The sequence below is a fragment of the Cibotium barometz genome, chromosome 54, assembly GCF_041138505.1.
Source record: "Cibotium barometz isolate CiBa-2024 chromosome 54, ASM4113850v1, whole genome shotgun sequence".
In the NCBI taxonomy this organism is placed as follows: domain Eukaryota; kingdom Viridiplantae; phylum Streptophyta; class Polypodiopsida; order Cyatheales; family Cibotiaceae; genus Cibotium; species Cibotium barometz.
This window is the reverse complement of record NC_141099.1, coordinates 31,507,501-31,519,009: the sequence shown is the minus strand read 5'-3', so window position 1 is coordinate 31,519,009 and position 11,509 is coordinate 31,507,501. Positions and strand designations below refer to the sequence as shown.

General features: G+C 39.0%; 1 protein-coding gene across 3 annotated transcripts in view; it reads left to right on the top strand.

The window, feature by feature from the left end:
* Positions 1-2,822: 2,822 nt before the first annotated feature.
* LOC147608046 (short-chain dehydrogenase TIC 32, chloroplastic-like) overlaps positions 2,823-11,509 on the top strand; it is a 32,210-nt gene continuing 23,523 nt past the window's right edge. For 2 of the 3 annotated variants that reach the window (XM_086789668.1, XM_086789670.1), the window contains exons 1-7: positions 2,824-3,051; positions 3,242-3,473; positions 3,570-3,649; positions 3,725-3,878; positions 3,981-4,059; positions 4,306-4,387; positions 6,024-6,070. In XM_086789668.1, coding sequence (XP_086645794.1) covers positions 2,931-3,051; positions 3,242-3,473; positions 3,570-3,649; positions 3,725-3,878; positions 3,981-4,059; positions 4,306-4,387; positions 6,024-6,070 — 795 coding nt within the window. In that variant the 5' untranslated portion in view covers positions 2,824-2,930. Of the gene's footprint in view, positions 3,052-3,241; positions 3,474-3,569; positions 3,650-3,724; positions 3,879-3,980; positions 4,060-4,305; positions 4,388-6,023; positions 6,071-11,509 lie in introns of all 3 variants that reach the window. The other variant, XM_086789669.1, reaches the window with a different exon arrangement.

Below are 11,509 nucleotides of genomic sequence, written 5' to 3'. Positions count from 1 at the left end.
GACATGACTTCTCATATATGAAAGGAAAATAATTTCTCAACTTTTAAGGCATTTAATTTAATATCACGATTGATGTAAGCCCAATCTACATATAACTCATATAAAGGGGAATGACTTCTCAACTTGCAAGAGGCATTTAATTGAATATCATGATTGATGTGAGCCCATTCCAGCCTTTATATACTCATAATAAAGGTAAATTACTTCTCAACTTGTAAAGCATCCCACCCTTATATACTCTTTATATACTTATAGAAAGTAAAATGACATCTCAACTTGCAAAGCATTTAATTGAATATCATGACTCGTGTAAGCCCATTCCACTCTCTACTACTTAAGCAAACGAGCAAACCCAAAATTCCATTTCCTAAAATGTAATTAGGTTAAAAAATCCCATGTTGTTTCTATTGTCAGTAAACCTTCTCTTGATGAGTGATTTTTTAAAGGTTTACTACATTTACTTGCCTAGAAAACAACTCATAAGAAAATGACCTTACATTGAGATATGGCTAAATTGATTGATACATATGTGAGAAGGCAACAACAAGAGGAGATGAAGACCAACAAACTCCAAGAAGGTTTTTGGAGTATCTTATTCATTAGTATGGATATGCATTTAAGCTCTATATTGGGTGCTTGAAGGCCTTTATGTCAACCTTTTTAAGGCTTTAAAAGAAATGTAATTTTTGGGCCTTGTTAGCTTGGCCTTAGGAACCTCTCCTCAATTCAAAGCAATAGCTTATCTCATCTCTCTCTCTCTCTCTCTCTCTCTCTCTCTCACACACACACACACACACACACACACACACACACACACACACACACACACACACACACACAGGTAGCATAGGGGCTCACGTATCAAATTTGAAGGCTCAAGCTATTCACGTGGCACATGCACAAAAATAGGAGTAAAATTTCAAGAATAAAATGCAATCGTGGAGGGTTTCTACCTTCTTCATAACCAATTTAATACATGAAACATATAGGATTTCTTCCTCAAGTGACTTGTTGAATCTCTTTTCCACAATCTAGTGCCTTTTTGAGATCTTTACTTGGTTTTGTCAAGGGCGGTGCAATAACAACACATAAAAATTCATAGGGTTTACATATATTTATTATATGAAATATGTATAATATGTAAATAGATGTTTATTATGTAAATAAATAGATGTTATATACATTGATATAAAAAGTTTTTATTTACATACTACACATGAATATATATATATATTATATATTATATAAATGTAAATGTATTTATTTTATAAATATATAATAAAAATATATATTTTAAATAGTTAAAATTTTAATATAAATACTTATTTATTTACATCATAAACATATAAATTTATTGTATGTTAAATATGTATATATATGTATGTGGGTGTGGGTGTGGGTGTGTGTGTGTATACATAAATACACCCACACACATGTATATATACACATTCTTTTTATAGTTATTATATAATAAATATATGCTTATCATATAATAAATATATATTTATCATTATATATATATATATATATATATATATATATAATTTAAACACATTATGCTCTTTTTATATCAAAAATACATATTTATTATATATTAAATATATATTCATATACACATTTATTATATAATACATATATATTTATATATACTTATTATAAATCTACTATATATATCTATATAGATATTTATTATATACTTAATATATATACATTATTTATTTTAAAATAATTAAATATTTATTATATAATAAATAGATATTTATTATATAAATAAATATGTATGATATGTAAATAGATGTTATATACATTGATATAAAAAGTTTTTGCACATTCACTTCCAGGTTCTCTATCTTGGCCCATGTGCCTAAAATGATGGCCCAAGCATCGATAGCTTGGAAACGACACCAAAAAGGATCTTTGAGGGGGAATCTTCCTCAATTTATAGTTTCTATTTTATGATGAGTCATGGGTTCTCTACTTGGTCTTTTCCTGGGTATGTAGTCCATTGTGTTTCAAATTATTGGTCAACTTGTAACCAAAGGGCATCCCATTTTGCTCTCACATCATCTATCACAAGGATCTCCTTTCCATCATGAGAGTACACATAAACAATGAATGTCCTTCTTATTTATTTACACCATAAACATATAAATTTATTCTATGTTAAATATGTATATTTATGTATGTATGTATATGTGTATATATATATGTAAATACATCCACACACACATATATATACACATTCTTTTTATATTTATCATATAATAAATATATATTTATCATTATATATATAATAGATATTTATTATTAAAAAATATAATATATAAATAGATGTTTATTATATAAATAAATAGATGTTATATACATTGATATAAAAAGTTTTTTATTTACGTTCTACCCATAACTACATATTTATCTATGTTAAATATGTATATGCCCACAAAGAGATATATATATACATAAATTTTTATATACAAATAAATATATATTTATTACATGATAAATATATATTTATAATATTGCATATTTCAATTGAACCATACAATGATATAGGCTTTCTAGCCTTATCTCACTTTACACATCATCATCCATGTGGCACTCCCTTTTCCACTCATTTGGTCAATACTCACCCGGTCAATATTACATGTGGCATTCTTATCTTACCACAATATCTTGCACCTGTAGCTTGCTTTTCCACATACACCCTTTTTTCACACACTTTTTTGGAAAACCACCCAAGCAGCGCGCAGATGGAAATAGGGGAGGCTACCACGTGGCACCTTTCCCGAAGAAGAAATATTAAAGAAGATCCATGAAATTAAACCCCAGTCTAGGGGGTGGGTAGTGTGTTACGAGGGACCTGACGTGGCATGTATGTATTGTACCATTTTGACACACTCGTACGCGGAACCTGTTGAGTTACCGTGGCTATGGCGTGGCTTCTGGGGCGATCATCTCCTTCCCGCCCTTCTTCGGGCTTCTCGTCATCTTCCACAGCTGAGGAGGTTACCCATGGCATCGACGCTTCCAACCTCACAGCCATTGTCACAGGTCAGCAACATGAGCAACGTGTGTGTGTGTGAGAGAGAGAGAGAGAGAGAGAGCTTTTCACTGTAGAAACGCAGAAGATCTGCAGAATGGAGATGGAGATTACTTGATCTTTGTTGCAGATTTCCATTACACTGTAGCAGATATTTACATGCAGATATTCATTTTTCTTAATGGTGTTCTCCTTTTCTAGGAGCAAGTAGTGGTGTGGGAGAAGAGACGGCTCGCGTGCTGGCCATGCGCGGCGTACAGGTAGTGATGGCCGTTAGGACGGTTTCATCTGGTGAGGCAGTGAAGGAGAGCATTCTTCAAGAGGCCAGCAATGCATCCTTGCATGTGCTGCAGCTTGACCTCAGCTCCATGGCATCCGTACGAAAATTTGCAAGCGAGTTCAAATCCTTGCATCTACCTCTCAACATCTTAATGTAAGTATGGAGCTTGCATAAGTGTGCTCTTACTCTGGCTACTATCTCCATATGCTTGACTTGCACTAAATGGCTCACATAAAGTTTTTTGTACAGCAATAATGCAGGAGTCATGGCATGCCCATATCAGCTTTCCACTGATGGCATCGAGCTGCAGTTTGCCACCAATCACATCGGTATGGCACGCTGCCTGCCGCTAAAGTTGCTTGAAGCAGTATTTATTTTTGATCTGATTGCCATCTTCCATGCAGGTCATTTTCTTCTCACAAATCTTGTCTTAGATAACATGAAACGGACTGCCCAGGAGAGTGGCATCGAAGGCAGAATTGTGATCGTCTCATCTGACGCACATAGATTATCATATCGTGGGGGTATTTGCTTCGACAAGCTTAATGAAAAATCAGGGTCTGCTCTCCCTAGTAGCTTTATGTTGAAGCTTTCATTTGTGAGTGCTTTCTTCAAGGCTCTATATCCTTTGATTATTATATCCATGGTATAATTTTGCAGCTATGTGGCATTCTTAGCCTACGGTCAATCAAAGCTTGCAAATGTTTTGCATGCAAAGGAGCTTGCAAAGAAACTTCAGGTACTCTGAAAGGCAATCTATGTGGAGACTGAATGTATTATGGAGATTCACAAAATGTAGATGCATCATAAGTAGCACGTGTATGGGTACTACATGTGCTGTGCGAGTAACACACATGTGAGTCGTACATGTGTACGTGCCAATTTGATTGAGGGTAATCAATAATGTCTTGTGAACAGGCAATTTATTCATTGTCATTTTTAATCCTAGCATTGGCAATCTTACCTCCGCCTATGTTACTTGTAGGAAGAAGGGGTCTGCATCACTGTGAATGCTCTTCATCCTGGTGCCATCTTGACCAAGCTTCAGAGGCACACTCAAATCATAAGTGAGTCAACCTTTATTTGTATGCTCGCTGCCAGTTGACAAGATGTTGGTGAAGCTAATGTTACATTGTTGATATTTATTTGCATTTTGATTGATTAGAAGTCACACTGATTAAGCAATGACTAAGCTAAGCTGTATTGATTTCCTCTTTGCTACCTCTCCAAATTCCCTCCCCTTATAATTCAATGTGCTTACTTCAAAATGCCCCTAATTCTGGTGACCTCCTTGAATAGATGACCTTTTTATGCTTAAGGTATTGAGCATTGGCTACCTTTCTATGCTCAAGGGAGTGAACATTAGCCTAGAATTCTAGTGCAATACTCTTCAAAAAATGCAAGACCTTCGAAACGTTTCGGTACATGGGCAAAACTCTCGGTGAAAGTTTGTTTTGCCAAACTTTGGGCAAAGTTTTTTTCTTCTTTCTTTTATCTTTATCTTGCATGCTTGCTTTTGATTCCACTTGCTATTTTTACTGCTAATGGGTCATTTTCTTGTACTGGTCCTTGTATGACCTTCTACTTCCCTGTTCTTTTCCTCTACTTTGGTGCAGCCAGCTGCCACAAGTTCTCCTCACCTCCTTGTCCCTATCTTTTCCTCATCTTCTTATTCTCTTCTTCTTGCTCTTCCTCCTCACCTTCACCTTGACCTGTTTCTTTTCCTTTTCCTTTTTTGCAGTTCCATTCTCCTTCTTTCTTCTTTTTCCTTCCTTATTGTCTTTAAGCTCTTCCTCTTCAATTCTGTTGTCCCTCTTGTCTTCCTTCTCTTTTCTAACTTGTCTAATCTTTCTTCTGATCTTCAAGTTAACTAAAAATGTAGTAGATGAAACCTTTGAAACAAAACCTCAAAAATCTTGAATCTGAAGAACCTAGAAATGTTTCTTGTGATTGTGTTACAAACTTAATGAAGAGAGTAGAGAGGAGGGAGATCAGCTAATCTACTGAATGTATTAATTGCAAAATTAATCATGAATATATACAATGATGATAACTTAGATCTGGCCTGTTGAATGATGTGTGTTAAACTACCAATGCATGCCTATGTGCTGTTCAAGCTCGTGTAACAATGTTGCTTTGGGAGCGAAGGCATCCCTGCACATGCGAAATCATCAACGTAACATAGTGGAAATTCTAGAAGATAGGAAACATAGGCAGCTGTAGGGTGCAGTCTCCGGGATGACCGATAGACGTGGCTATATAAAGCCAGCATTTTGTAAACATTGTATGGGGGTGTCCTTCGTTTTCAGCCATGGGAGAGGCTGCCACTTCCCTTTTGTTTCTTTAGTATTGTACTTTTGACCTCCTCAAGTTTTGTAGCGGGCTACAAGGGAAGGTTTTTATTTTAAACTAAAGAAGGATGAATTTATGGGAAAAGGAAATTTTTTTAATCAACTCCTAAAGAAGAGCAAGTCAGTCTCAAAGAAAAAACGATAAACAAGAATATTTCACATACTGGGCGTTGTAATGTTTGATATTATTATCATGTGCATCTTTAAATCGATCCATGTATTTTAGCTTTTGTTTAAGACTTTCTAATGGCATTATTTTGAACATACTTTTGCTATAATGACTATGTCGTGAAATTTGAATAGGAGTGGGTGGCACTACAATATTTGATATACCATTTGTTATATTTTGCAGCTAAGCTACATCCCTTCACTAAGTATTTTTGGAAGACCATCCCTCAGGTTAATCTCCCTTTTTCAAAAGTTGTGGTTGTTTTTGACCTACTCTCTTTGTGAGTTGTTGTAGAAATGTCTCGTGAAATTATGATGCTAATCTCATGGACTTTTACTTTTGGGTAGAGAGAGAAAGAAAGATTTATTAACATCTACGAAAGATCTGCAAGGTCAAAAGATGTTACATGTGATCCATGAGTAAATTGGATGTCGACAACATGAAAAATAAAGAAACTAACCACTGAAAGAGAATAGAGGGCCACCAAACAATCTAGGCCGCAGGTTTATAATATAGTAGACATATGTGTCCAAACTCATAATGTGTGATCCTCCTCATGGACCGAGGACATGAGTGAGAGAGAGAGACTATGTTGTCTTTTGAGATTGAATACTGCCTACAAGCCCCAATTACTCTTATACTTATGTCTATACAAGAGTGAAAAAGTGACAATTGTTATGTGAGTACGTCATGACACTATTAAACAACATATGCGTAAATGTTGCCAGTGACTCGGAATTGTCCTATACTCGAAGAATCTTTGGTGTGGGTTTCGACGGGAGTAGTCACAGTCAATCCTGGGATGAAGGCTCGCGAGGTGGGCGCGGATTCTGTCCTCCATGTGTTACCACTCTATCTGAGCTTGAGAGTAAGCATACTCTGAACTCCATCAGTCACGATGTAGATATCTACAAGAGGGGATACCTGGTGACTCTAGTGGGAGAGCCCTCATTGGGGAGGTGGCGATCATCTCTTCCCCCCCCCCCCCCCCCCCCCCGCCCCGCCGCGAGAAAAGATCCTTTCATTAGTTATAAAAAAAAAGCCGTAGGGCTACAAAAGATCCTCTCCTGCTCACAAGAGAAAACAGAGCAGAGAGAAAAGCAGGGCAGCCAGGGAGACTCTCCCTAGGTGCCAGAATACGCAGCATCCGCAGCCAAATCTGCTGCGCCTGAGGACAGTCCCAAAGGCAATGTCTCTGTGTCTCCATAGGGTGGCCGCATCGGATGCGGGCCGCCGGAAGACCACTGTAGACAAGCCAGGTGCCAACTGCTGAGCCCCTGTGGTGGGCGACCAGCCACTGGAAAGTCGAGATCCTGCGGGCCTATCGACTAGCCCAGAGCCGGGCCCAAAAATCCTCCAGAAACTCCTGTGAGAGTCCCTGTAGCCGCCAGTGCCCCGCTGCAGCTGGAGAGACCATCCTCCTCGCCGTCAAAATATGCCGTCCCAACCGAACAATATACTGAAAAAAGGTAATCTTTGTGGCCTCAAGGGATGCATAAGGATCGTGAGTCTCTTAACCCACATGATGAGAATCATTCATGCATGTAGAGTCCTTAGAAGCCTAAGGGTTTGCATCAAATCATGGTATGTGTTTGCATAGCATTCATCCCCATGTGCATGTACACCATTGCAAAAGCCTTACAATATTATTCAGTATTATTAGTATGTTTTTACCATATTTATTAGCATTATTTTAGCATTTCTATCATATTATTTCAGCAATTAGCTCATGAGGAAGTTATGTAGCATTTAATGCTACAGTCGGCCAGCTCTGTAGCCAGCCGACCAGCACCATAAGCTGATATAAATAGCATTGTCTGCATCTCGTCATTCCACATCAGCATTCAAGCATAATCAATTCAGCATTCAGTCCCTTGGATCATTATCGCTTGGAGCATAGAAGCATACATCAGCATAAAATGCGTCATCAACCAGCCCAATGAAGAAGCGCTTCAGCCGTTGCGTTTCTTAGCCTACAGCAGATTTCAGCATACGCATTCATAATCGTTTGCTCCATCCTCTTGGGTGAAGGTAAACGCAGCATATTCATTTATTTATCTTGCATATTCACAGCCTAGAACAATCCCAAAATAGTCCATCTCTCAGTCATATTTTGCAGCCTTTCTACAGCCCCTTGGAAGAGTGCATTGGCCTTGAGATTGGACATCGTTGGTGCTTTTACAGCCGTGTACAGTTCAGCCCGACTCTTTGTCTTCCAAAGGTCTTGCGTTTGGCTTATCTACAGTCCAAAGTCAGTCATTCTCTTGAAAGTAATAAGCAAATACTCCTAGCAATAGGGGGGGTCCTTTAGTGGGTAATTTGGGACACCAATAAGGTGTACAGATCTCTACCACTCTCTCTCTTCTCTTAAAGTGTGAAGTGATAAAGTGGATTGCTAGACTCGTGCGAAACTCAAGATTAAGAAGGCAGTGTGGGACTTTGTGTGACCGGATTTTATATCTACGCATAATTTTGCTGTATGTTACATTGGTATCAGATTCAGGTTGTCCACACACACTGCATCCTATCGTGAGAGCATCCTTGGATGGTCATACTTCGCTCTGGCACAACCACCGACTTCAGTAAAATGTCTTTAGAGAAAAGTACACATCAGCGGCGGCGGGAAGGCGTCTCCCTCCAAGGAGATCATGCTCTTCCACCAGCAGGAGATACCATAGCTGTACTTCGAGGACAAAACTAACTTCACATGGAGCGTATAACTCTTGGAGGCAAGCCGTAGCAAAACCCTTTCCATCAGCTATCCCCAACTTCATCTCCCTCTTCTTTCAGATGGAACAGCAAACACGAGAGGATGAGACTAGATAGCGGGAAGAAAAAGTTGAAGTAGAAGCAAGAAAACAACAACAAGAAAAAGCAGACAGGTGGGACTATGAGGAAGTCCAACGCAGGCTTGAAGAAGACCGTCGTCAGGTTGAACTCGCAGCTCGGTAGTACCAACGAGAGCTCGATCGAGAGCGAATGTTACTTGAACACAAGCGGGAAAAGGAGGCCATGTATCTGCAATTTCAGCACACCTCTTTAGTTTTTCTACCCATAGGTGCCCCCAACCAGACTCCCGCGACATCAACGATTGTTATTCGAGCTCAATCAAATTTTAGTAAGTATGATGGTAAGTGTGATTATTTAGCTGTCAATTAATTTATTCATTAGTTTAATGCATATTTTCCTTAGGTAAAGCTAACATATCCTCAAGATAAAGTCCACGTAGTGGCTCCCCACCTTATGGATGAGGCAGTCACTTGGTGGCAACATTGGTCTAGTTTACATACAGACTAGACCACAGGTGTCGTAGCTTTTTGTTGGGATACCTTTGTCCATGACCTAAAAGGCCAGATTTCTCCCTCCCCAGTATTTGACTAACCTGGTAGATGAGTTCTATGAACTCAAACAGAACGGGTCACCCATGCTTCAGTTTTTCGGAAAGGTTCTCACTTTAGCACAGCAGCTAGGGTTATTTGAGCATGCTAATAAGATGGATCAATTTATTTGTGGATTGGATCCTAACATTAGTTTATAGTTCATAACTTTGCACCCAACACATATGACCGGGCTTTGGCTCTCACTCAAAATGAAGAAATGAAGATGAACGGAGGCAAGTCCAAACAACTGGTCACCAGCCTCGACATTTCCCAGTATGAAAGGGATTTGGTGGATTCCAAGATGTCTAAATATTTGGAAAGTACAAGCTTTGGGAATGGGGGATTATCCTAGAATACAAAGGACCACACTCCTAAAATTTAGGAGAGTTGCTATTTTTGGCTTGACTCCGATGGAAATTTTGTTCGCGTCATTACATCTGGAATTGAGTAGATACCAAGAGTTGGCAAAGTGCCTATGTTAGAATGTCTACTAGTTGGGATATTTTTAGAGGTAAAGATTATGGGAGAATCCATCTCTTAGATTGGGACATGTGGCAAGGAAGTGGATCAAAGTGAGACAAGTGGCCTCACACTTGTCACTTTAGCTATTGTGTGGCTCTCCACTTGTCATTGTAGCCTTCTCTTGCCATTTTAGCTCATGGGAGACCCAAATCTATAAATTGGAGCCCTCTCTCTTAGATTGGGACATGTGGCAAGGAAGTGGATCAAAGTGAGACAAGTGGCCTCACACTTGTCACTTTAGCTATTCTGTGGCTCTCCACTTGTCATTGTAGCCTTCTCTTGCCATTTTAGCTCATGGGAGACCCAAATCTATAAATTGGAGCCCTCTCTCTTAATTAAGAGAGAGACTCTTGCTGCATAGTAGCCTCTACCACCGTTATAGGCTTCCCTAATAATGGCTACTCTCTTTCTCTCTCTCTTGAAGGCTGCCCATGAAGAATACTGGCTGTTGGGGACTGTTTTGGAGGCTTCCATCGTGGAGAAATACTGAAGGCAAGGGTATTTAATCATTTATTATGATTTCTAGCCATTGTACTTGTTGTACCAGTCCTTGTACTTGTTGTACCAGCCACTGTATTGGTTGTATCAGTCCTTGTACTCGTACTTGTTGTACCAGCCATTGTATTGGTTGTACTAGCTTTTGTACTTGTTGTACCAGCCATTGTATTGGTTGTACTAGCTTTTGTACTTGTTGTACCAGCCATTGTATCTACTGGACTAGCCACTGTACCTGTTGTACTAGCTGAATGGAGAGTTGTACTTGCTGTACCAACTCTATTGCATGAAGACATGTGGTTTTTGGGGAAGAATCAATACCCACACGGAGGTATATGGATTATATTGTTGGTTCAGCACTTCTACATCCTGTGTTTTGGCTCGGTTGCCTCGTGTTGGGCTGTGTTATGGCATTTTTATATGGATAATCCGGCATCTCTCTTGGGGAGAGTAAGGCCCTTAAAGCTTGTACATGATATTATTCTCCTTGGGTAATAAAATACTCCAAGGGGGTGGGGGGGGGGGTCGGCCCATTTCGGCCTCTATGCGGTGTCACACGTGCAAGCTCCACTTTCAGCATTTGTGGATGTTTTTATGTTTCATGTAAAGTGATGATGGATATATGTTAAGGCTGTGGCCATGTTTAAATGTTTTAATATGCATTGATGGTATCAACAAGTGTGTCAAAGGCCCTAGTCCCCCGGTCACCCGCCGCGAGTTTCATTGGTATCAGAGCATAAGCTTTCTTGGAAGCGGAGGCTTCCTTCTATCAATAAGGAAGAGAAAAGATCTCAAGTGGAGACCATACTTACCATCATTGCTGTTAAGCATGGCCAGCCGCTTCATAGCTTATGAAGCAAGAGCATGAGCAGTAGACAGCTTGTTGATCTAAGGATTTATGAATTCACAAAATTTTATCTCGGAAGTGTGGAGTTGGCTTTATGTGCACACGTTTAGCACTCTTTCCATATGGATATTGTGGATTATATTATCAAGCTTACAGGTAAACTATATGGAGATATATCTCGGGATATCTTAAGGATATGGTGAGGAGATATTTCTTCTGGCTTCATGACCAACCTAGCAAAGAAATGCTAAGTATACTTTGAGTTTGCAAAGTTGGTGCTTTGGCTATTTACTATGAAGTGTTTTTGATGTTCACTAACCCTTGTATAGCCATGCAAGGAGAAAGGTGGTGTTGTTTGCCTTGAGATGGTTTCAGGGAAACATTGTTTATGGCCCCCTTTATTGGGATGGATTATATCTATGGAG